At 50.7% G+C, this 25,287-nt stretch overlaps 3 protein-coding genes and 1 long non-coding RNA gene across 7 annotated transcripts in view; 3 read left to right on the top strand and 1 right to left on the bottom strand.

Annotated features, from left to right (window-relative positions):
* Positions 1 to 10: 10 nt before the first annotated feature.
* On the top strand, positions 11 to 15,482 carry agap2 (ArfGAP with GTPase domain, ankyrin repeat and PH domain 2). 4 transcript variants are annotated; one of them, XM_067240411.1, is made up of 18 exons: positions 11 to 322; positions 8,051 to 8,109; positions 8,197 to 8,284; positions 8,360 to 8,445; positions 8,645 to 8,786; positions 9,004 to 9,138; positions 9,358 to 9,479; positions 9,672 to 9,833; positions 9,974 to 10,051; positions 10,717 to 10,821; positions 11,063 to 11,228; positions 11,474 to 11,575; positions 11,715 to 11,849; positions 12,529 to 12,680; positions 12,768 to 12,858; positions 13,061 to 13,283; positions 13,592 to 13,868; positions 14,133 to 15,482. In XM_067240411.1, exons 1-18 carry the CDS (start codon positions 160 to 162, stop codon positions 14,337 to 14,339), a joined length of 2,493 nt encoding a protein of 830 aa, XP_067096512.1. In that variant the 5' UTR covers positions 11 to 159; the 3' UTR covers positions 14,340 to 15,482. The 4 variants fall into 4 exon arrangements, with proteins under 4 accessions (XP_067096512.1, XP_067096511.1, XP_067096508.1 ...); XM_067240409.1 differs by lacking the exon at positions 11 to 322 and adding an exon at positions 4,446 to 5,223; XM_067240410.1 differs by having other exon boundaries at positions 12,529 to 12,858.
* Positions 15,483 to 15,667: 185 nt separating this feature from the next.
* On the top strand, positions 15,668 to 20,263 carry LOC136946112 (zinc finger and BTB domain-containing protein 39). The gene is made up of 3 exons (XM_067240328.1): positions 15,668 to 15,731; positions 16,272 to 17,909; positions 18,124 to 20,263. The coding sequence occupies exons 2-3, from the start codon at positions 16,308 to 16,310 to the stop codon at positions 19,066 to 19,068; spliced, it is 2,547 nt and encodes an 848-aa protein (XP_067096429.1). The 5' UTR covers positions 15,668 to 15,731; positions 16,272 to 16,307; the 3' UTR covers positions 19,069 to 20,263.
* Positions 20,264 to 21,691: 1,428 nt separating this feature from the next.
* LOC136946020 (uncharacterized) overlaps positions 21,692 to 25,287 on the top strand; it is a 45,492-nt gene continuing 41,896 nt past the window's right edge. The window contains exon 1 of the long non-coding RNA XR_010876870.1: positions 21,692 to 21,770. This is a non-coding gene — a long non-coding RNA (uncharacterized lncRNA). The remainder of the gene's footprint in view (positions 21,771 to 25,287) is intronic.
* On the bottom strand, positions 22,633 to 24,672 carry gpr182 (G protein-coupled receptor 182). Its single transcript, XM_067240584.1, has 2 exons — positions 24,636 to 24,672; positions 22,633 to 24,115 (listed from the first exon to the last, which is right to left on the bottom strand). Exon 2 carries the CDS (start codon positions 24,109 to 24,111, stop codon positions 23,011 to 23,013), a length of 1,101 nt encoding a protein of 366 aa, XP_067096685.1. The 5' UTR covers positions 24,112 to 24,115; positions 24,636 to 24,672; the 3' UTR covers positions 22,633 to 23,010.

Raw genomic sequence — 25,287 nt, 5'->3', positions numbered from 1 at the left:
TGCACACAGCACCTTTCTTTTGTATTAATTCACACATGTGCGTTCATGCATTTGTGTATTTTTAACTGTTTGGACGGGGAACAGAAAAACCTGAAGTTCAAATGGGCTGAAAAGAGTACTTTTTTGTTGATCAGTTCATAACAATCTGTATTTGTCAAGATGAATAGCTTCGGTAAATCAGCATTTTCAAATGCAATCAAAGCAGAGGTCAAGAGGCACCAGTCTGTCCAGAATACTATCAACAGACTCTTTAAGCAGTTTGAGAGGGTTGAAGATCCCCAGCTGCGTTCCGGTCTCAAAGTTTACCTTCATAGCATCCAAGGTAAGTTACTTTCTCACTGAAGAAGATGCTTGGATTCTGGGTTTGGAATTCAACATTTTTTTCAATCATTCCAGTGATGTTGTTTAGGCACATAGTTGTTCATTGTAATGCAACTTGAAGTGAAAATGATCTGTTTACTTGAAGGCCTTTCTGCACAGCTCCATTTCAGCTTAGCTGCTAATGAGTAAGAATGAGGATGAGCTTTTGACTCTTAGTTCCTTTCATTTGTTGTTTCAGTGAAGCCATGCAATTTATTTCAATTTACATTTTTCACAACATTTCCTGTTTTCAAGCATCAATTGCTGAATTTGATGAACTTTTTACTGTAGACTCCCGAAGTTGATATCAGAGTTGAGCACTGTGAGAATGTTCACACTGATAGGATCGTTCACACAGCTTCCTGTGTTGAGGTTTCACTAAGGTGAAAGAGTCCCTACAGTTTTGTCAGTTAAACATTTTCTTTCGAATTCCAGCAAGTCCTGCTGAAGCCCTGGCATGCAGTCATGCGTGTGTGAGCTTCACCCACAACACTGGTAGCAACCAATCATGGCATCATTGTGGCTATCACCATGGCAGCAGCATGGAGCACGGTGATGTGGCCTACTTCCTGTCTGCCACTCCACCGTTACCCTCAAAGCCACATCCCTTGAGACAAACAGTTGCTGCCTTACCGGAGAATTTGAAACACATTTCGTCATTTCCTTCCAACTCCCGATCACCTTCCATTTTAGTTTCTTTCTCATCTGAACAAGGAATTATTATCACACCGGCATGATCACTTAATTCTTTTCCTCCATTTCCTGAATGTATCAATGAAAAGTCATCTTAAGCATGTGGTGTGAAGTCTGTTATTGCAGGGGTTGAACTGCCTGACAGGTGGGGGATCACAACATATACAGGGGCATTGCTTTCTCTTCACTTCCTGAGGTGTGGAAGGCTGATGTGCTTGGTAGCCAGTGTGCCAAAATAAGGTGGAATAAACAGTGTGGAGATGGGGAAGGCACAGTCCTCCAGAGTGCAGAATGAAGTGCCATTTGAATTGCAATCAGTCTCCTTGCGGTTCTGTTTGCTGCAGCATGCCAACAGAGTGGGGGATTGAGATGAAAAGAGAGATGAAAGAGGGGTTAGAGGAGGGGGGGGGTGGCTCAGAGCAAAGAAGAAATGAAAAATCACCCAGCATGACCGCTGCCCTCTGTCAGTGTCCATCTGACGGTGTGTGAGTGTGTGTGTGTGAAAGTGCCAGTGTACCTATGTGTGCATGTGTGTACACGTACAGCAAGCAGGACAGAGAAATAAGGAAGAGAGCATGTGTCTGATAATCTTTGCCTCAAGGAAACCTGATTCTTCATATCAAATCTGGGGGTGTCTCCATCAGATTAATTAGATCCGGCGTGAAACAGCACAGCAAGCTTCACACACACTCGTACGTACATGCTCCAACACGTGAGGGCATATAGAAGATGGATCTAAAATAAACACACATTGTCTAAACACAATGTAAAAAAAAAATTGTTTTATAAAATGTTCCCTTCCGCTGTACTGTGCTGGTTTTAAACCGCTACAAAGGATTTAGGAAATAGATCTTCAGTCCAAAAATATACCATGATGTGGGTGGTAGATTTTCTGAGGATTCTGTGACTGTGTTCCCCTGAGCTAAATGCTGTCAGGTTACTTTGTATTTGATGTGAGTGGTTATTGGCTTCTGGGTGACTGTGAGAGGAGGGGAGGAAGGAGGGGGGAGTCGGTGGGCGGGTGGGCGTTTTGGTGTCAGATGGGGCTATGAGGGCTTCCAAACATTCTACCTTTTACCACACACCAGAGCATTGACTTAAACAGCAACAGAGCACAAAATAAGTATTTCCATGCTTATGAACAATATATTTTCAGAACAGATTGTTTTCACTCTCTCCCGACACCTTTCAAATAAGGTTGAAGTCTCATTGATATCCAATATGTTTGCGTCTTCTGACCACACTGCTCTATCACAATGTGTGCCTGGGCTCACCCCCTTCAGCTAATGAACACATACTGTAGCAGGTAATAGATGACAGATCAATAAGATCACAGGAGATATCTCTCTCTCTCTCTCCCTACCAAACACACGTTCTCTCACACACACACACACACACACACACACACACACACACACACACACACACACACACTCGCCATAAAATGCAGTGACGGTAGAAAGGTGGGGGAGCAGGCGAGGGAGAAGGACAGTGGCTGCCACCAGATCTAGGAAGATTGTAACACCATAGTAACAAGCTAGCTCAGCATCTCAGTGGAAAGGGGAGGAAGAGGGGTGTGTTTTGACAAGCTGAACACTGACTGTAAAGATGGATGCTAGTCACCACAGCTGTATAGAAAGAACAGACAAGACAGGGTATAAAAAATAACCTGCACATTTTCCCCTCCCTTTCCCCCCACGCCTTTGTTCTATGTCACTGTCCCTTTTGATTAACCCTGCTCATCCCTCTTTCATTGCTCTCTCTCCATCACTGATCTTTTCTCTTCCGGCGCCCACTCGTTCACAGGTTCAGCTTGTCTCTCTCTTCTTCCCCACCAGCCTCTCCTCCACGGCTCACCGCCTCCCCTTTTACAAGAGGGAGGGGAGATCGAGGGAGGAAGGGAGGGGGAGAAGGATGGAGGGAGGAGGGGAGCAATAAAGAGCAGACACAGCGCTCGCTATGCCTTCTCAGTGAGAGAGAGAAAGAGAGAGAGAGAGTGGGAAGGAGGGAGCCTGAAAAAGAGAGAGGGATAGAGGAGAAGCTGGATTTTCCTGCGCTGTCTGGTCTGTTTGCGTGAGGAGGGGCAGCTGCAGGAGATACAGGGGAGGCTGTATCAGCGTGTGCGCTGGCACTGGCTGATTATTAGCTTTGCACTCGCTGAACCTGCGCGCCTCGCTCCCTATCGGATGGATTTGGAGGCAGAGAGTCGTTGGGGGGAGGGCTCTCTTAACAGCCGGGCTCTGTTGACATGCTCAGTGCGTGACACGCTTGTCTGACACGCTTGGAGGACACGAGGTGGCGAGAGAGGCGTGATGGCCAGACACTCCCACTGCGACTCGGGCAGCCATCTCCAGATCACCGAGCGTCTCCCTCTCTGCCGGCCTTCTCCCCTGACCAGAGCTGTTCACTGTCCTCCACATTTCCACTCCGCCGCACCCGCTGACAGAAGACAAGACGCCGCTGTCACAACAAACGCCTGGCCCTCGATCGCCGGGAACCTCTGATCTGGACTGCAGAGCTTGGAGACGGCGTTAGTCTACACAGAGGACTTTTGAATTTGGAGATGTTGCGTTTTAAATGGACCTAATGTTCTAGATTGCTGGTTGGAGAAGGGGCTATGTATTGTTGTAATTCCTCTGCTTCGTTTTGAGCCAGTGAAGATGAACAGCTACAACAGGAGCCCAGGCAGCAGCCCTGCAGAAATAAGGTCAAGTGAATGATTGCCGAGGTATCAGACAAGACACCACGAGGAAGTCTCAGTTAAGTACATGTTATCATATGTTGCCATTTTGGAGGAATGGATTTAAATATTCCGATCTTTACGGGGAATCTTCCCCTTTTTTTAGACGAATGACAGACCTCTCATATTTTAAATAGAGCAAACGGGAGGCGGCTATGAAGCTAATGTCAGCTCTGTTTTGCATTCTGAGGGAAAGCATTTCTCCTCCACCAAGTTTGTCCAATCTGTCCAACCGCCGTGCTCGCTTGACAGTCCATCTCTAAAAAGCTGCAGTTGAACTGAAAGTTGCTGATGTCTCTCTGACTGGTTTCATTTGTCTATGGTGAGTCGTCTGAAGCCTGATCCCATGAGTGGAACCGGCACGCTGCAACAACGCACCACCTACCTCATCTCCCTCACCCTGGTCAAGAGAGAGCCTGTGGAGGAGGATGGAGGACAGCCCATCCCCCGAGACAGAGGAGCCGGGGCTGGGGTGGGACCTGGAGCCGCTGGGGGGGCAGGCGGGCACCAGGGACAGCCCTCCAGATCCCAGTTCCATCCGGGGACCGCTGGGTTTGTGGAGCAAGAAGGATGTGGTGAGCCCGAGGACAGCGAGGGGAAATCTCTCTGTTCCTTGAAAGACAGTGTGCCAGGCGTGGGTGGTGAGCTCACCGTAGGGAGTGAGAAGTTACTGTTCACTGGGAATCTTATCCCCCCGACCGCTGTTGAGAGCGTGAAGTTGCAGTCTCCTGAAGGAGTAGATAAAGAGGAGATAGAGGAAACCTTATGGGGCGTCTCAGAAGAAAGAACACGCATCACGGCCATGACAGGACACACCCCATCAGTCTCTGTGGACCCGGGGCCTCCCCAGACCCCGACACGGAGCAGCATCCCTGTACGAGCGGGCCAGCGCCCCGCAACCCTCCTGAAGGCCCACAGCAGTGCCGTCAGCCGCCGGGACACCAAGGAGCGCAGCCCCACTTCATCCCAGAGCCTGGACCGCAATGAGGGTCGAGTCCAAACCCGCTCCCCAGGCCCCTGCAGGGCCTCTTGGGCCGAGAGTGAGGGAAGGTCCAGGACACGGATCGGGAGGGATGAGGTCGGATCTCAGGAGGCGGGGACGCGAGCCGGGGGACGAGATTATCCCAGGAAAGACAGGCTGAAGACGGGTTCAGCATCTCTACCTGGCCCCGTCAGCCTGGTCCCCAAGCCCCCGCGCAAAGGCAAGAGCTGCACCCTGGACAACAGTGACCTGAACAGCCTGACAGAGGACCTGAGCATGGGGAGGGAGAGCCAGACCCAGCAGGGCCAAGCTCAGCGGACCTCTGCCAAAGACAGGAAGATGTTGAAGTTCATCAGTGGGATTTTCACCAAGAGCAGCTCGACGTCCTCGGGGTCCTCCACGGCTCCTCCTGTCTATAGCATACAGAGAGAGTCCAGTGAGGAGGAAGGTAGGGCACGTTTACACACACACACACACTTTTTTCTCTCTTGTTTTCACAGCCTGTTAAAGGCGGTGGTCTGCTGTTAATTGAGGTGATGATGACACTACTACTGCACGCAGGAGACAAAGACAGACCGACCAGGGACACACTTCCATTCCATCTCATAGCGTTCCTATCTTTATCTCATGCAGGGGCATGCATGTTAAGTTGTGGTGTTAAAACGGGGTGGCTATTCAAAGAGCCACGCACAGAACAGATTTACAATCAAAGGTCGGTCACGTGTCTGCAAGGGGGGCTTTTACTGAACACCATGTGTGACTGCTAAATGACGATAGATGAAGTCCTTTGATCTGGAGGGGCTGACAATAGCATCATCTTGGCCAGTCTTAATCTAATTCCTCTCAGAGCGGGGGAGGATTTCACGCTGCTGGAGGGGTAATCTCCCACCAGCCCACGCCCTGTGTGTTTAACGCTCTCATAATGATCCTAATGGTCGGAGCTGCGGAACTGGCGACGACATACGCGCTGGGATCAGAAATATGTGGCGGCTTCTGCTCCAGCCCTATTGGTTGAGCTTGTTTCTGTCGCCAGGAAAACCGGAGCAATTTTTGGAGGGAAACAAATCAGACAATCCAGAAGCTGGCTACACCCACGTCAGGAGAAGCACAGTCAGGCAGTCCCTCAGCCAATCCCCCCCCTTAATCCTGTCTTTGATGTTACACCCACAACCTACTCCCACTCACACATAGATCTGACTGAAGCATCATCTCTCCTTTTCTCTACCCTCACTTACCAACATTTTAGCTTCCCAAAGCGCCAGTTTGATACGCTATGCATAGGATGTATATGTATCTGATTTGGATGTGAGCACTTTGAGAAGTTCCAGAAAGACAGTGATTAAGACGAGAATAAGGGAACACAACATTCTAAATGAGAAGGACACACCCAGTGACCATGTCTTTTGTTTGGTGTTTTTATTTATCTTTGATCGTCAGTGTTGTAACTACTTGGTTGTAGATGATTCTGAAAGAGCATATTCAGAGGAATCACTGAGAGATTCCTACCACGAGGCTTTAGACCACTTCCTACAGTAACGAATGGTAGTCCTAATACAATGTGTTTCTCAGGGTTTTCAAGCTGCCGACGTGTGCGTGTGTGTGTGTGTCCGCGTGCGTGCTGTGTATGCAAGTTGGTAGGCGTACATGATTACAGCGCCGGGCCGGTGAACAGGAATATGGAAACCGGGGCTGGATGGAAAGGGTTGCCATGACAACCAGCCGGGCTGCTGCGAGCCACTGTGGAGCCAGACTGAGGGGCCTTGTGATGATGAAACAGAGGAGGAGGAGATGTGGAGGGAGGGGAGGGAGGGAGGCAGCCTGTCATTCTGTTCCGCATAGAATTGAGTCAAAAGACAAAATGGGCCCTTTGGAAGAAATAAAACGTGCTGTAAAATGGGGCAATCGTGATCACAGGCCAAGACGTCCGCTTGTATGCCGATAATGAGTCTAGTTGTTCATCAGCTGCCTTATTGTGAGAGGATGTTGAGGTGGCATAGGGATCATACTGTCTGACTACCTTGGCAAGGCCGATCCTCATGCGCTCACACATGAAGAGACATCTGAATGAAGGTCTGTCCCTGAGCCAGATAGACCGTCTCTCTCTCTCTCCTCTCTTGTCAGGGGTCTCGTTTGAGAAGGTGGCCTGCTCACAGTGGCAGCTTGTGTCCAAGCTCTTTTCCTCATCTCACCCCCCCCCCCCCCTCATTCTCATCCCATCTCATCAACGGCCGTCTCTCTGCATGTCCGTGGCGTCGGGCGGTCTCCAAGACAGGCCTTAGTCATCTGACGTAGGGACACTCACCCGTGTTAATTCCGCAGTCCTCTCTCCATTTGGATTTCCTCTCCCCTCTTTCCTGCCCGCTTTCTCTTTCTCTCTTTCTTCTGGAGCCCCAGCTGTAGGCAGGGAGTGTGTGAGTGGGAGAGTCACATCACATCGGGCGTACCACCTCTCTTGCCCAGCATGAACAGTGGGCACAGCTGTGTGTGACCCGGGCCAGTGTGTGTGTCTGTGTGTGTGTGTGACTGTCCCCCTGGATCATACTGAGCCCCTCTGGATGCTGAGCCCTCTCTCTCCCTGGCGTTCACTCCTGATCACGTCTGCAAGCTGTCCCCCTCCCAGAGACGTGCCGCGGAGCCATCCTCCAGGAGCCACCGTCAACACGGAGGCCACTGTCCCCTCGGGAAGAAAAAAAACCGATCCCTCGGGTCGGAGATCGCTCACTCACCGCTGTGCTCAGTCCTCGGAGTTGACGTGATCAAATATTGCAGCATTTCTATGGAGAAAAAGAGGATGTGCTCACGTTATGCTTGTGTGAGTCAGTTCCCTGTTTGTGGGGACTCTCCCGTGCATCAGACAGAACGAGGCCTTATGATCCTCTCCAACCTCCAGTTGACTGGCAGCTCCTCCTTCCACTGGGTGCTCTGGGGGTCATTACATAATTCATGTTTGGCCTCCTCTGGTGAGTAGGGGAGTGGATAGCCCGGCTGGACCCCAGTAGAACCCCTTGTTGTTACTGAAAGGTTATCTTCATTAAGGCTGCCTGTTATGGCCAGAACGAGTGTTCAACAGCTGGATGTGTCCCTCTCAGACGATGACAGCGACTGTCGTTCCTGCCACGATCCACAGGGTCTCACTTCATCTTTCTCCCCTCTCTCCTTTTTCTCTCTCTCTCTCTCTCTCTCTCTCTCTCTCTCTCTCTCTCTCTCTCTCTCTCTCTCTCTCTCTCTCTCGCTCTCTCTCTCTCTCCTTCCCTCGTTCCTCTCTCCCTCTACAGCGGCAATTGCCAACAGTCAGGAGTGGACCCTGACTCGCTCCATCCCAGAGCTGCGTCTGGTAAGACCCACCTCCCTCTTCCTCCATCCCTTCTCTCCCGGGAGAGCCAAAGGTCAAACGTTAACTCCCTCTTCTGAAACCATGCAGGGGGTGCTGGGGAGTCTGCGCAGTGGCAAGTCGGCACTGGTGCACAGATACATCACCGGCAGTTACCTTCCGCATGAGAAACCCGACGGTAAACACACTCGACACGGCTGCATTCTCGTCGGCCCCTCGCCTGTGTCGTGACCTGTGTGTCTGTCATCTCCAGGTGGGAAGTACAAGAAGGAAGTGCTGGTGGACGGGCAAAGTCATCTGTTACTGGTCAGGGAGGAGGCGGGACCTCCTGACGCCCAGGTGAGTGACAGGTGATGTCATTACAGGGTGCTGATGGTCCCTTTGATTTACGGCCATGTGCAGCCCTGTGCAACGTGAACTGGAACAGTAAATCCAGATTGAAGGCCAAGAAGGCGTGTGCATGTCTGTGTGTGTGTGTGTGTGTGTGCGTGTCTGTGCGTGTGTTTATGTCGGTGTCTCTTGTCTTTTCCGAGTCCAGTTCAGTAGCTGGGTGGATGCGATCATCTTGGTGTTCAGCCTGGAGAACGAGGCCAGCTTCCAGGAGGTCTACCAGTTCTTCAGCCAGCTGAACACACATCGCAGCACAGCCGACATCCCGCTCATCGTGGTGGGCACCCAAGGTAGAGGAAGGAGACATGGAAACATCACAAGCAGCTAGATTTCCTATCCAGGAATACAGAAGACAATCCTAAATGCTCAGCTCATTCTCTATGCTTTATCTTCTACTGGCTACTACTAGACAGTAGGGTTGGTCTGGAATATCTGCTCTGAAGTCTCTACCATACTGGACAGCATGTGATTGTTTTAACCTGGGACCCCTGTTCTTCTTTTTGACAGACAAGATCAGCAGTACCAACCCTCGTGTGATTGAGGACATCCGAGCCAGGAAGCTGTGTGTGGACGTCCGGCACTCTGTGTTCTATGAGACGTGCGCCACGTATGGGCTCAATGTGGACCGGGTCTTTGCTGAGGGTGAGGAACGGCCATCAGGATATTCTAGCTATTCTGAGGGAGAAAGGGAAACAATACTATATTTAATCTGTGGTAGGAATAAGGGGTAGAAGCAAAAGTAACTTTATTGACTGGCCTGATAAGACATTTCACAGTCTTGGCTGGTCTAACAGAATGTTATGTAAACAGGTAGGAGTGTTTCTGATTGGTCTGAGCAGTCTTTCTCCCCTCTCCTCTTAGCTGCCCAGAGGATGGTGGCTCAGAGGAAGCAGGCAGCCCTCCTGGCCTCCTGCAAGTCCCTGCCCAACTCCCCCAGCCACTCCGGGCTCTCCACCCCAGGCTCAGCCTCCTTCCCTGGGCAGGTAGCTGGACAACAAGCTTCATATCTAGAAATCACCATCACACATTTTCACTCACATTGTGACGATTATCTATCGAAAACCGACCTCTTTTTACCTGTTTGATCTCATTTTGAGTCGCCAATCACCCCACTTTTCTTCATTCTGTCCGTCTCCACCCCCCCCCCCCACCACACCACCTCCAAATGCCCCCAGACCATTAACGGATGCCAGAGTAATGACTACCCCTCCTCACTGCCCTCCACCCCGGTGGTTGGTCACAAAGACCTCCGGGGCGGGGCGGGGGGAGAGGGGGGCAGCGGTGGGGCCTCGGGCTCCCTGAGAAACATCCCTCGCAGGCGCACCTCTCTGTTCGCGGTCAGTCGCCACTCAGATTCACCTACCGTCATTAAGAGAACGATTCTCGCCATCTCCCTCATCTCACCTCATTGTCTCGTTTTTGCCCTTCACTGACCGTCACACCTTCCACTTTAACGACCACATGAAACCCCTCCCAGAACCGGCGTGGCAGCGACACAGAGAAGAGAGCAGCTGACCCCAGGGGGGATGTGGCTAGTGGACGGGCCATCAAACAGGTGAGTCTGATGTGACACACTGTCCACACTCCACACTGTCCCCACGTACAGCCCCCAGGTCTACACCTTCATACACACTGCTTCTGATGTGGCCTGTTTATGTATTTATTGGTGGATTTAGTTCCCCCTCCCCTGCCCCCTGCCCATTACAACGGCAGATTGCTACTGTGTACAATTTGAAGATGTTTTTTTTTTTCAAACATTGCTCATCCACTGATTGGCTCTCAGGCAGAGCTCCTCCAGAGCAGACAGAGGTTTCACTGTGTGTGTGTGTGTGTGAGAGAGAGAGAGAGAGAGAGAGAGAGAGAGAGAGAGAGAGAGAGAGAGAGAGAGTGAGGGAGAGAGAGAGAGAGAGAGAGAGAGAGAGAGAGAGAGAGAGAGGAGAGAGAGAGAGAGAGAGAGAGAGAGAGAGAGAGAGAGAGAGAGAGAGAGAGAGTGAGGGAGAGAGAGAGAGAGAGAGAGTGAGGGAGGAGAGAGAGAGAGAGAGAGAGAGAGAGAGAGAGAGAGAGAGAGAGAGAAAGAGAGAGAGAGAGAGAGAGAGAGAGAGAGAGAGAGAGAGAGAGAGAGAGAGAGAGAGAGAGAGAGAGAGAGAAAGAGAGAGAGAGAGGGGCTGAGCATAGGCATGTGTGTTGCTGTTTCACCCCTGTCCTCTGGTCCTGGGACAGAGTATCCTGTGGAAGCGGAGTGGCAGCTCTCTGAACAAGGAGTGGAAGAAGAAGTACGTCACGCTGTTGAACAACGGTACCCTCCGCTACCACTCCAGCTTCAACGTGAGTCACCCCACACCAGCCCCACGGCAGGGTCACAAAGGCCCCTTTCATTCTCTGCTGGAGAGACCTCGCTCTTATCAAGGCTTCAGTGCTGTTTTAGTAGAATAGAAATAGAGGAAGTTCACCTTCTTATTGAGTATTGCTAACTCAATAAATGGAACACAAAGAAGGAAATGCCCTTTTGTCATGTCTTGTGTTGGGGGATGTCTTGTAATACATGGTGCTGCCTACCCGGGTGCAGGACTACATGCAGAATGCCCATGGTAAGGAGATTGACCTGCTGCGTGTCACAGTGAAGGTTCCAGGGAAACGCCCACCCAGAGCTGTCACCCCTGCTGGACCCGCCCCTGGCGTTAACGGGGTGGTCAAAGATGGATCAGCCGGCACCAGCACAAGCACCACAGCAGGTGAAGTAGCATGTACACAGTGCACTGGAAGACTGGTTAGAAGATCACTGGAGCTGGCCATCCCTTCACCTAAAGGGGAGCTGAGTTTATGAACAGTGTAAACAGCCTCTAACCTCAATTCTCTCTCTCTCTCTCTCTCTCTCTCTCTCTCTCTCTCTCTCTCTCTCTCTCTCTCTCTCTCTCTCTGTCTCACACACACTCTCTCACCCTCTCTCTCTCTCTCACACTCTCTCTCTCTCTCTCAGGCCCCCTGTCGGCTGATGAAGGTGCGGGGGCCCTGTCCCCCCAGGGAGAGAGAGGTGTCCAACGCTGTCCCTCCTCTCTCTCCAACAAGGCATTCAGTGTCGGTACGTTAACAAACATGGTTTCTTGTTCTTTATCTTTCCCCCCCAATAAATGTCACACATCACTCAATGTCAACGTTTGGATTCTTTGCTCTCAGTGGTCGGTAACCTTGTGGTTTATGTGATATGAAACACATCTTAGATGCTCTTGAGGGGTCACCCAATCCCCCTTTTGCAAAAGACCCTGGTCAGTCCTCACCGATGAGTGACCGAAAGAGGAAAGGAAGGAAGAAGAGCATGAACCAGAAAGGAGACAGCGCTTTGGGTCAGGCAGAAGGTGAGGCACAAGGGCTTGAGACTGACCATGATCCAGTACTTTAATACTTGACCCTTCTGACTTGCTGCTTTTCTCCCTGTTGCTTGGGTAGGGTACAGTATTGCTCTCGAAATCAACTCTTCATCAAATAATCCGTTCTTTCCGCAGCCTTCACTAGAACGGCTCTCAATTGTCTTCTTTTTTTGTGTCTCTCTTTGTCTTCTCTCTTCCGCTTCCCTGGGCTTATCTTTCCCTCTGCAGCCAAGCGCAAAATGTGGAAGTTAAAGAGCTTTGGTAGCTTAAGAAACATTAATAAGACAGGTAACTAGAACAATGACAACGAAACCGCTTCTGATTGTCTAGCCGTCTGTTCCCTTTTCTCTCTTCCCTCGTCATTTAGACTGCACTGTGCTCATGTGTCTGCTGTCAACATTACAACGTCAATTTGTCCTTTTTCTGCCTCATGTACACATTATTTGCATGGTCATTTCAACGTCTCTGTCAAACCATCTCTTGTGCTGTACAACCATACCCTTGGTGAGAAGTATGTATATGGTATACTGGAATACATACTGATTGTATTGTGAAATTGTATGTCTTTAACTGTGACACTCTTGTGGACGCTCATATTAAACAGCCATCCCAAGCCTGTGTCCATCTCAGGAGGGCTTACATGCCTGTTGCTGCCATGTCTTTGCAGAGGAGGAGAATGCAGACTTCATCATTGTTTCCAGCTCGGGGCAGACCTGGCACTTTGAGGCCCAGAGTCTGGAGGAGAGGGAGGCCTGGGTGGCTGCCATCGAGAGCCAGATCCTGGCCAGTCTGCAGTCCTGTGAGAGTGGCAGGAACAAGGTGAGGCCTGGGGAAATCCCCACTAAATCACTATGGCTGGTTGTTACAGGGTTAGTAAATGTGTGTGTGTGTGTGTGTGTGTCACAGGCACAGAGGAGCAGTCAGAGCGAGGCGGTAGCCCTGCAGGCGATCCGCAACGCCAAGGGGAACAACCTCTGTGTGGACTGTGAAGCTCCTAGTGGGTGTCTAGATTTGACCTTCTGTTGACCCTTCCTGCCTAGTCTAAGATCAGCTTTTCGATAGAAACTTCCCCATCAGACATGAAATCAACAAAACAACCAAGTTGACCATGGATCAACAACACATGAGAATGTGTTCATTCCAAACCGTCCTGTTCTCTTATGTGTGTGTGTCTCTATCCTGACCTACCTGTCCCACAGACCCGACCTGGGCCAGTCTCAATCTGGGGGCACTGATCTGCATCGAGTGTTCAGGGATCCACCGTAACCTGGGGACCCACCTCTCCCGGGTCCGCTCGCTTGACCTGGACGACTGGCCCGGCGAGCTCACACAGGTCCTGGCTGCCATCGGCAACCACATGGCCAACAGCATCTGGGAGAGCTGCACCCAGGGCAGGCAAAAGCCCACGCCAAACGCCACAAGGTGGGTGTTATAGAGGAGTAAAAGGTCAATTGTGAGTCTTTCTTTATTATGAATGCTCATGCAGCTCTGGTATCTGTAGAAAAGACTGGATGAGCAGTAGTTCATTATTTTAAATGTTTGAGCGTTTGCACAGACTTTCCACTTAAGATTGCTCTTTAAAGGAAGCTCTTTTAAGCCAGTTAAATTAGTCAGCCAGCTAAATTACCAATAGGTTCAGGAAATGAATTAAAGCAGTGATATGCAAAATGATAATATGCTTTGGTTACCACCCTGTGTGTGTGTGTGTGTGTCCATGTCTGTTACCCTAGAGAGGAGAGAGAGTCGTGGATCAGGGCCAAATATGAACAGCGGGTGTTTGTGGCACCCCTGCCAGCCCCAGGTTTGGGCCTGGAGGAAGGTAGCGTACCAGTAAGGCTGCTCTCCGCAGTGACAGAGAGGGACCTGCCCAGGCTCCTCCTGCTCCTTGCACACAGCAGCAAGGAGCAGATAAACCTCCAGCCCACCGGGGAGCCCTCCACATCCCGCGCGGCCCTGCACGCTGCCTGCCACCTGGGGGACGTGGTCATGACTCAGCTGCTGGTCTGGGTGAGTGTCTGCTCAGAACGTGGGGGAACATGAGAGGAGGCATTTATTAGCACTTATACTGTAAGCAACAGATGTCAGATGGCATAATGGGAATGGTTATACATTCTGTTTATGCTAATCAGTGGTTTGTGTGGGTTGAACTGTTCTCTTTCTATCTCTATCGCTCTTTCTTTCTCCTCTCTCTCTCTCTCTCTCTCTCTCTCTCTCTCTCTCTCTCTCTCTCTCTCTCTCTCTCTCTCTCTCTCTGTCACTGTCTCCTTGTAGTATGGGAGTGATGTGACAGCAAGGGACCCACAAGGTCAGACAGCATTGGCTCTGGCCAGAAAGACTGGGAGTAAAGAATGTGCAGACATTCTGCTGCAACACGGCTGTCCCAACGAAGTGTCCCCGACCACTGCCACCCCCGGTCTCTCCCGCAGATCAAGCACTGCCAGTCTGGGGCGTACCAACTCCAGGAGAAACTTCTCCTAGCTCTGAGGGGGATTTCTGCGGTAGCACACAAGGGCTGGATGCACAGTGTGAAACAATAAGATCATTTCAGTCCATGGATGAACTCGTGTCTGTGGTGAGGATAAAAAGCAAACAATAAGGAGAATACAGACTGTACAACATATCAACAATCAAAAGCAATGTTGACTATTTACGCAAAATGTTGCTGACGTCATTGTTTGTTGAACCTCATTTTGTTTTTCTTCATGCCTGGTCTAATAGAAGTTTTTCTGTCAACGAACATTTCAGATAGATGAACTGCCACATTACTTTAGCTTTCTGTTTCACTCCTTCTAAAGAAGTGCAATACTCCAGTCATTCCTTTAGATAGCTAACGATTAATTAACATTTTAAAAGACCTCTGAAAGGGATGAGGGACAGTGAGTTGTGAATAAACAGTCAAGCCAGTAAGGAGACTGTAGCAAGAGAATAAAGTACATTGAGAGGGCATAGCTTTTTGGTTGTTTTTTTGTAGCGACTGGGCCAAAATGTAAAAAAATCTGTATGTCAGTAACCATGAGCTGTTTCTGTACTTTTAAACCATAGGTCAGTATTGATTGTTTTGCAGTAATTACAAAAAATTCTACATAGAATAGAAAGTCGAACATCACTTCAGATGTCCCTAAATGTATTGAATTCACTTGTAATGATACAATATCTTCCTCTATTCATTATTGTGTTCTACGTTTACTGCTGGTTATGGACATAATATTTGCCATACAGGGTAAAACTCCCAAAATTCAAAATGAAACAGTTTGTAAAGAAACGATTTCTAGCAAATTATTTTTTAGCCATTTTCTAGTTTTCCAAACATCTGTGTTTTGATTCATGGTCCTGGTATTTATCAAAGACACAGAGCCTATTACATCTGTGTCCATGGTGATGGCACACCATTCATACTATGGGCAGCAGCTAAACATTACTGGACTACAAGTTTAGTTATTTTATAGTGCCAAATACATGAAGGCAGCTGTAACAGTACCATACTGCACACAAAGTAAAATATGTTTGAGCAAAATAAGCCTTTAATAAGACATTTTCATGTTAAAGTGGTGTTTCATTATTACTTTGTATGTGTAACGTCTATCAATCAAAGAAATACTTAAATTACCTGAATAAAGGAACTTTTATATGTTGTCTCTCGGCCGTTTTGTTTGTACCTGACTGGAAGCATGTTCTAATATCTAAACACAACTAGTCCTGGACATGCATATGCAACGGACGCAGAATAGTCTTCCAGACCCTTGGGGGCGGTATGCCAGATACCTGCCTTACATTCCTTTGACAGACGTCAGAAGTCTGCGACCACTACAGGCATAGTAGGCGGAACGGACCCGTTGTTTCGCAAATGATCGAATATTTATAATTGCATGGGTAAGTAATCAATATGGAAACGTTACACTAGACATACTTATGCAACAAGAGTTGTCCAGTATAAACAACATTTTCCGTGAAGACTTAGCGACCGGACATATCAAAGTGTCTAGCTAGCCACCTGATCAAGTGTAGTTAGGTGTCGAATGCTCTCAGATTTAAGAACACCAACGATACTTTTCATGACGAACTAATCAACGTTTTGTAAACGTTTAACCATGTTTAGCAAACCCCTCATGATTTTCCACACCACAGCTTTGCAATGTCCTTATCTTGCTCCCTATTTTGCAGCGTCTACTAACTTGGCTTTAAGCTTGTCAGTAAAATCGTAGTGGAACCTCTACTACTACTACTGATAAACTATTATCAAACTGAATTGGTGGGTTTCACAATCCGCGAATGAGCTTGCTTTTCTGCAAAGACTTTCAGCTGACGTGACAAGCATATAGAAGTCCACTAATTTTCTGTTGCCTTACTTTACAGACTAACGGTTGCTAATATATGTATTTGCTGATGTTCTTCCCTGGTTGCCTCTCCTAGTTGGCCCCTGGGCCGCATGTCACTACCGTGCCAGGGATGAGGATCCGGCTGCAGGCTCCCGGCCACGCCGCCGGTCTCCTCTCGGAGCTCAACCGCTGTCGCCAGGCCCGTCTGTACTGCGACGTGCTCCTACAGGTGGGCGGGCGCTCGTTCGCCGCTCACCGTGCCGTGCTGGCCTGTGGCGGGGCGCACTTCCGCAGCCTGTTCTCCCGCGGCCAGATGGGAGCCTCAGGAGGCCCCGGCACAGGCCCCGCCTCCGCTGACTCCTCCTACTCCCTGGACTTTGTGTCGCCGACCAACTTGGAGAAGGTGCTGACGTTCATCTACACGGGGGAGATCCTGACGGACCTGATAGACGTGGGCGTGCTGTACGAGCTGGCCGTGAGGCTGGGGGTGAGGGAGCTGGTGAGGGCGTGCCACAACACCTTCCCCGACCTGCAGGGCTCGGCCTCGGCAGACTGCGCGGCGGAGCGTCAGGGGGACGTGGAGCCTGACGCGGCAGGGGCCGTGGTGGCGTCGGGCTCTGTATGCTCCTCGTCTGCCGCCTCCTGCTCCTCCTTGTCCTCATCCGTGGGGCCGTCGGGGGCCCCCACTCCTGTCGCGCCCTCCCCTCTGGCCCAGGGCAGGGGGAGCAGGGCCAGCCGTGGTCACAGCACTCCCCTGCCAGTGGCCCTCAAGGCTGAGGACATGCATTCTCACCTGGGCTATGGGCAGATGGCCGACGGGGTCGGTCAGCTCGCTGGGGACCAGGTTGGACTAGCCAGCCACAACCACCAGACTGAGGGGGCTCCCAAAGGCCCCGCCCTGCCGCTGAAGACTGAGGAGGGGGCAGCCTGTGAGGATGGGGAGGGACATACAGTCAGTGGGAGCAGAGCTGGATCTCTGCCCCTGGGCGTCTCTGAGCCCTGTTCCTTCCCCGACTCGTCAGCCCCTGTGGGGGCAGAGGCCGGCGACCCCGACCCCTCCTCCGCCTCCGGGGACCCCCTGGACAGCTTGCAGGTGGGGGCGGTGGAGGGCGGGGTGGCGGTGGGAATCGACGGAGGCCTTATCTTCGGGGGGGAAGTGGAGGACCAGGAAGAGGAGGAGAGGGGGGCGGGGCAGGGGGACGGGAGCGACGTGGCGGAGCGGTGGAGGCACCTGGCCGGGGAGATCATCGAGCTGAGCGACGACGAGAACTACATGGAGGAGGAGGAGGATGAGGAGGACGAGGAGGAGGACGAGGACGACCTGGTGTGTGTGGAGAACGGGGGGGCGGGAGGGGGGCCGGCCGCCGGCAGCCAGGGCTCCGTAACCACGGCGGAGTGCAAGACGTGCGGCGCGGTGCTGCGGGCGGACTCGGCCACGCTCCGCTCCCACGCCGAGACCCACCACATCACGGAGACGGGCGCCTGCGGCGTGTGCGGCGCCCAGTTCCCGGACCGCGGCGCCGCCGTCACCCACGCTCTCTCCCACGTGGGCGTGCTGCTGTTCTCCTGCGACATGTGCCGGCTGCAGTTCTGCAGCCAGGCCAAGCTGCTGCGCCACCGGCGGCAGGCTGCGGCCAGCTACACCCACCCCCTGCCCTCCAGCACCACCCAGGGGCAGGGCCCGGAGGTGCAGTGTGTCATCTGCACCAAAACCATCACCAAGGACTTCCAGGTCAGAACTCTGCAGAGAGACTTCAATGTTGAATCTTGTTTCCAACAGTTTTGCTCATAACAGAAATCTACCTTGGATATACCCATAAAAACCTTTTTATTGTTGTTTATATGATAACCCTTCATCTCGGAAATCTTAAGTGTGACCTCGATATCCCTGAAACTGGTTTGGCGTTGTTAATCGTACAACCCCTCGTCTCTGTCTCCTCTCCCAGGTCGTCAGAGACCACCTCGTGAGCCACGTCTGCTCTCAGTCCCTGACCTGTGGGGTGTGCCAGCAGCGCCTGCCCTCCCTGTGCTCCCTGCTGTGGCACGCCCTCAACCACCTGGCCCTGCCCGTCTACTCCTGCCTCCACTGCACCTGCAGCTTCCTGGAGCTCCCCCTGCTGGACAGGCACATGGCCCTGCACGCCGAGGAGGAGGTGGCGGGCGGCGGCGACCGGGAGCTCAGCAGGAGGCTGAAGGCTGCGGGGAGCGAGGGGGAGGAGGAGCTGCGCTGCTTCCTGTGTCCCCAGACCTTCCGCTCCTCCTCGGCCTTCCACTACCACCTGAGCTTGCACACCAGCGAGTCCCTGGGAGGGCAGGGCTGGCCGGGCAAGCGCAAAGCCGACCACGCCCTGGACTACCCCCCGCCCTCCTGCGCCTCCTCCTCCTCCCCCCTGGAGGCGGCCGGGAGCCTGGGGAAGCTGAGCAGCCTGGGTTTCGGCCTGGGGATGGGCTTCAACCTGTCGGACAAGCTGCTCCAGGGCGGCGGGGGCGGTTTCCTTTCGGGGCCGCTGAGCAACGGGAGCTCGGGGCTGGACGGGGCGGGCGGGGTGCCCCGGGGGAAGTGGTACCGCTGTCGTTTCTGCGGCAAGCGCTTCGCCCACTCGGGGGAGTTCACCTACCACCTCCGCATCCACACGGGGGAGAAGCCGTACCAGTGCAAGGTGTGCCTGCGCTTCTTCCGGGGCCGCTCCACCATGATCTGCCACCTGAAGACGCACGCGGGGGCCCTGATGTACCGCTGCACCGTGTGCGGCCTGTACTTCTCCACCCTCAAGCTGGTGTCCTCGCACATGGAGGCCCACAAGGACCACCTGCCGCCGGACTTCAACATCGAGCAGACGTTCATGTACAACGACCACTCCAAAGAAGCCCTGCCCACGCTGGACGCTTGATCGGCTACTACGGTTTCCTCTGCTGTGTGCCACGGCTGCCCGACTGTCTGCCTGTCTACTTGCCTGTCTGTCTGTCTGTCTACCTGCCTGTCTACTTGTCTGTCTGCCTGTCTGTCTGCCTGCCTGTCTGTCTGTCTACCTGCCTGTCTGTCTGTCTGCCTGTCTACCTGCCTGTCTGTGTCTGTCTGCCTTTCTGTCTGTCTGCCTGTCTGTCTTCTTTCTTTTCGGTCTCTTTTCTCACTCCCTCTCTTTCCCCACCCCACCTCCATCTCACTCTCTCTTTATCAGTGTCTAGTTGTGGACCATATTTATACACCTACACTTTTAGAATGTCTTTTTATTTTGTATTTTTGAAATTGCCTTTTTAATAGAAACACATTCCTGCTCCAGCATAGCAGAAGGGGAACAGTAAAACACCATGTACTTTGAGAATAGCTGTGCCACTTGGTGGCAGTCTATCCATTGTTCTACTTACAGTGTCTATAAACGGAGGGTGGGGGCGACAGGGTTGCAGTGCCTATTTCTTTTAAGGAAAGTTCGTTGTGGAATTGTTTCTAAAAGAACCATTTCGAGGAACCTCCACAGAGCGAGTCGGAGTCGACATGAGGTGTCCTATCCCCCCCCCCAGAACATCACTGTTATTTCTCTGGTCCTGTAAAAGCTTTGTATCTTTATGTAAATGACGATTCTTCTTTTGTGTGTACAGGCTCTCAGAGTAGTAGGCTTTGGTACTGAAGACGAGGCCTTAATGGATCTGTTTCAGTAGCGATCACCCTAGGTATGTCTTCCTGAAATGGTATAGTTCACTAGTAATTATGGTCATACTGTTTATAATGTCCCCAGTCATCAAAGTAGTTGAGAAAATGTTTGTACTGTGTGTGTTTGTAATGAAGCCATAGAGGTGAATGGTTTCAGATGGTACGTGCCATGTTCTCACTCTCAGACTGTTCTAATATCATAACACACTTGCAATCTTTTTTATAACACTTGATGATGTTAATCGTAGAGTTGTGATTCTGAAGTGCTCATTTTCAAATTCACGTTTTTGTGATCTTCTATTTGATGTCTTACCTCATACGTCTGATGACAATACAGATATTTATTCTATTTATGCTGTTTTTTATTTTATGTACTTTTTTTAGTGAGAACTATTACACGTTGGCCTTTTTATCTTGTTTTTAGTCACGTATCAAATAAAATGGGGACTAATACAAATAGGCTGATGTCATGTTTTGGAGCTGGTTCTTTTTTGAGTTTCATCTACTGTGATGCCTTCTAAATCCATTTTAATGATATATAAATATAATCATGCACAGACCATATGTCAGGGTTCAGACTATGATCTTTCACCTCTAACCCATTTCTAGGTGGGCAGCTTCCTGCTATTGTATCATCTGCTGATTGAAAACTAAGCTCTTTCCTTTTGTCCATCAGCTTATCAACATCGTCATAACACTGGAACATTCCTCGCAATTTAGGACTTTAAAACAAACGTGCAAAAGTCCCCGACCAGTCTATGACCACACTGTGTTGTGGAGAGAAGCGTGCTGTTACTCCTCTACAGGCTTCTGTAGTGGATGGTTGTGAATAGTGCACTCGCTTGACACTTTTTTGTTTTTTAATTAGATTTTTTAATGAGATTTTGTACAGTAATATAAACCAGAAAAAACTGAAATACATGTTCAGAAGCAGTTAAATAGACATATTTCTTTGTATAATCAAAAATGCATATTGTTTAATTGGATTTCAGATTAGTTTTTTTTGCTGATTTAACACTGTACTTACACACATTAGCTGTATGTGTACAAAACATTTGTTTACACACATTCCTTCTCACTCTAGGAATGATGCTTTTCTAACTCATCTCCTTGGATGGAGCCTTAAAGGAAGCCGGGTGACATTGAAGGTGGAGTCATGGTGGGCATGACTGTGTTAAGAGCAGAGGGGTGTTGTATGAATTGGAGAGTTTAGACTGAAGGTGACTTTAATCTGACGACGTTAATCCATCACACAAGCTGTGGAGGAGGACGTGCTTGGTCGAAACGGAATCATCGGAATATGTTAAAGTTCATACGGCTGTGTGATTGGTACTCATTAGACAGATGATTATTAGGATATTTGTAAGTGGTTGATATATGTGTTGAATAACAAAAGCAGTAGTGTAAAGAATCTCCTGTTTTTCAAGCCCAGGATCGAACAATGTCGTTGTACAGCCGCCTAGCTCACTGTGTGGAGTCTGGTGATGGAGGATGATGATGATGATGAGAATCTACCAGTACTGTTGCTTCAGATGATCTGAGTGTAGATAGAATCAAGAGAACAGATGATTCCCTCTCCTTGTCCCTTGTATGCAATGCCAGGAAGCCCCCTTCTGTGAAGAGCAGTGGTGAATGGCAGGAGGGGGTGGGGGGGGGGAGGAAGCCTGTGGTACATCAGACCTCACAGAGGAAGAGGCCTTTGAACCGAACCCTCCCTCCTCGTGAGTGATCCCCTCATCACCCAACTGGAAACCTGAGGGGAGTCAGGTGGCTGAGCTGTTAGGGAGTCGGGCTAGTAATCTGAAGGTTACTGTTTTGATTCTCGGCTGTGCAAAATGACGTTGTGTCCTTGGGCAAGGCACTTCACCCTACTTGCCTCGGGGGTAATGTCCCTGTACTTACTGTAAGTCGCTCTGGATAAGAGCGTCTGCTAAATGACTAAATGTAAATGTAAACCTGTTCAGCTGCAGCTCAGCAGGCACCTGGAGGTGATGATCTAACAGAGACCATTCCAATGTGGTGGCTGGTTCAATCTTTCTGCTCGGTGATGGTCTAGGATCCAGACTGATAAAGGGAGCAGGAGTTTGAGGTTAACGACTCTCAAGAACGTCATGGATCAAAATAACGAGGTCACCCTCCTCCATCTTGCCATTGTTCTGGGAGAGTTTATCACAATAACATCCTGGAGGTCACACTTATACCGACAATAGGGACATTTGTGTTGGCCATGTAACTGCAGATACATGGGATGTTCTGTACCAACTCTCTGGCTCTCTGGATGGTCAGCATTTTGAAAATCTGTTTGCCTCTCTCTGCCGCCCCCCCCCCCCCACCACCACCACCACCACCATATCCATCCTGCTTCTTTCCCTTTGTTTAACTGCTGTCAATCCGTTCTTTTCCTAAAGCTACAGGAAGGAAACTGTCAGCAGAATTACTGCTTCTGGAAAGGCTGAAACTAACCCTGTCCTCAGTGTCCTGACCTTACACCGTGCTGTTGAGCTCGGATGTGATCTGGCACCAGGGCAAAACACAAATGTATCCGTTTAGTCGCACAGGTTGGACTTGACAAAAGGCCGGACATACTGTGGTGGGTTAGTGAGACAGTGATCCTTCCTTGTACATTTGAATGCCATTCAAATGTGTATTTATCAAGACATAGCAATGGTGCAAAATGTGTTGGACTGTTTAACAGGGTTGAGAGGTATTGCTGTCACTTTTCAGTATGTCAGCAGCACAAACAAACACACACACAGACACACACACACACACACACACTCAAGAGAATGATAACGATGAAGAGAGAACACTATTTGGAAAATTGTTATAACATATATTTTACACACATTCCTTCTCTCTCTGGTAGGAGTCGACCATAAAGTTATCCAACAGGAGCTTGTAAAAGCTGCTAGGCCTAGATATTCCTGGGGCAGTTCAAAAAAGACCAGAAACCCTTTCCTTCCCCTCTCTTTTTACTGTGTCGATTTGTTAAATGAGGTTATAATAAGAGGAGTGTCTGTACATGCATTAGCTGTCAGACCAAAGCAATCAACAGAGACATTAAGAGGGACTACCAGGAGTCTGAGGTGTCTTGGAAGGTTCACCGCCTGGCTGAGCCCTACACACAGCCCCTGCTTCAATCAGCAACAGCCCCGAGGACTGGTTCCTCCTCTGTTGAAGAGTCTCACTGCTGTGTTTGCACTTCCTGTGTCTGTTTGTCTGTCAGCGAAACTACGTTTGAGTCACTGGTGCTCATGTTGCTGAGCTTGGGCACTTTCCCGGCCCCGGTCCCTCCTGCGCCGGCCTCGGCCCCTCCGCCAAGGTCCTCCCTGGGGATGTACTGCACCACGTGGTTGATGAGGTTGGTGCGGAAGCTCTTGCTCAGGAAGTTGTAGAGGATGGGGTTGGCCACGCAGTGGAAGAGCGACAGGCACTGCACCACGCTGAAGGAGAAGTAGAGCACCTCCACGGCGTTGCAGCTCAGCAGCAGCGGCTCCATGTCGTCGAGCATCATCAGGAAGGTGACCACGTGGTACGGCAGCCAGCACATGACGAACACCAGCGAGTACACGTGCACCAGCCACACCTCGCGGCGGCCCTGCACGTCCGGGGCGCGGCGCACCGCCCGCGCGATCAGCAGGTTGCAGGTGACGATGACCACGGTGGGCCCCAGGAACTGGAAGATGAGCCCGAGGAAGGAGATGGAGATGAACCACTCCATGAAGCTGTACTCAGGCATCATGTAGCAGCCCGGCTCGTCCCACTCCAGCAGGTCCACGTGGGCCGTCTCCAGCAGGCCCATGCCGAGGGACAGGAGCCACAGGCCTCCGCACAGCAGCCAGCGCCTCCGCGCCCCCACGGGGAAGCAGGCGGGCGAGGAGGGCCAGGCCAGGGCCAGGTAGCGCTCCAGGGTCATGAAGGCCAGGAAGATGGAGCTGCTGTAGAAGTTGACCACATAAATGAGGTTGGTGACGACGCAGAGGAAACGTCCCCAAAGCCACACCTCGTTCAAGCTCACCTCCAGCATGAAGAAGGGCAGGACGAGCACCACCAGCAGGTCCGACATGCTAACGTTCATGACGCAGAACAGGACGCCGCTGGCAGAGTGCCGCCGGTGCCAGTTGACCCAAACCACCAGGGCATTCTCTACCAGGCCGACCAGGAAGATGACCAGGTAGAGGAGGAACAGGGTGATGCGTCGATAGTCCTCATCCAGGTGGATGCTGCATTCGGTGATGAACCAGGGGGTGCCGTTGAAGGAGCTGTTGTGGTGGCTGTGACTCATGGTTCTGGTGGGGTGAGAGCAGAGGGAAGTTATGCGGATTTGTAGAGAGTTTCAATGAGAGGTGACTTTAATCTGATTATGTTGTTCCCTTACATAAGCTGAGAAGGAGGTTGTGCTATGTTGAAAATGAAACTGCCTGAAAGTTTGGTACAACAGCTCAGCAATGAATTTAGAGTGTGAATAAAATAAAACAATGAAATAAGGGGAACTGAATGGTAAATAAAGGTAACTATGGATGTTGGCATAAAAAAGCATATGTGTGCTATTGTTATTCCTGTTTTATGTAGATACAACCCAACTGTTGACACTTAGGAGTGTCACTAATGACACTCATAAGCCACTTTAGCTAAGTCTATGAAAGCTAGCTGGTTAAGGGTTAGGTTTAACCCTCAGTCTTTAAATAATGAAGTTCAACAGTGATACTGAACTTCTCTTTCACAGATCCCAGTGTTGCTTTCTAAACAGTACAGCTTTGCTTTCTAATCAAGCACAGGATGAAACAATGTAGTTGTGCAGCAGCCTACCTTACAGAGTGGAGTGTAGTGATGGAGGATGATGCTGCTGCTGCTGAGAGCTCCAGAGGTTCTTCTGTCTGGAGAGATGTCAGAAACCTGCAGGAGCAACAAGGAGAAAGCGGCTTCCCCAGATGATCTGAGTGTGGCCAACAGGAAATATTAGACCATCCAATCCTCCCCCTTCTCTCCCCCATGTCCCTCCCCTATCCTCTCAGGGCCAGAGCTGACAGGACATCCTCACAGCGTAAAGGGGGGGGGGGGGGTCATTGTTTGGTTTAACTGTGTCGTAAGTACACCATGAGAGATTCTCTGGTATTACAGGGAATGGAGTCAATGAAGACAGTTTTATGTTAATTCACCCAGATACTGATCCAAGCATACATTTGCGTTAGCGATCATAAAAAAGGAAAATGCCAGGAAGCCCCCTTCTGTGAAGAGCAGTGGTGAATGGCAGGAGGGGGTGGGGGGGGGGAGGAAGCCTGTGGTACATCAGACCTCACAGAGGAAGAGGCCTTTGAACCGAACCCTCCCTCTTCGTGAGTGATCCCCTCATCACCCAACTGGAAACCTGAGGGGAGTCAGGTGGCTGAGCGGTTAGGGAGTCGGGCTAGTAATCTGAAGGTTACTGGTTCGATTCCCGGCTGTGCAAAATGACGTTGTG

This window comes from Osmerus mordax, chromosome 7 (genome assembly GCF_038355195.1).
Source record: "Osmerus mordax isolate fOsmMor3 chromosome 7, fOsmMor3.pri, whole genome shotgun sequence".
Lineage (NCBI taxonomy): Eukaryota > Metazoa > Chordata > Actinopteri > Osmeriformes > Osmeridae > Osmerus > Osmerus mordax.
The sequence above is the reverse complement of the archived record's forward strand: the minus strand, read 5'-3'. Positions and strand labels throughout refer to the sequence as shown.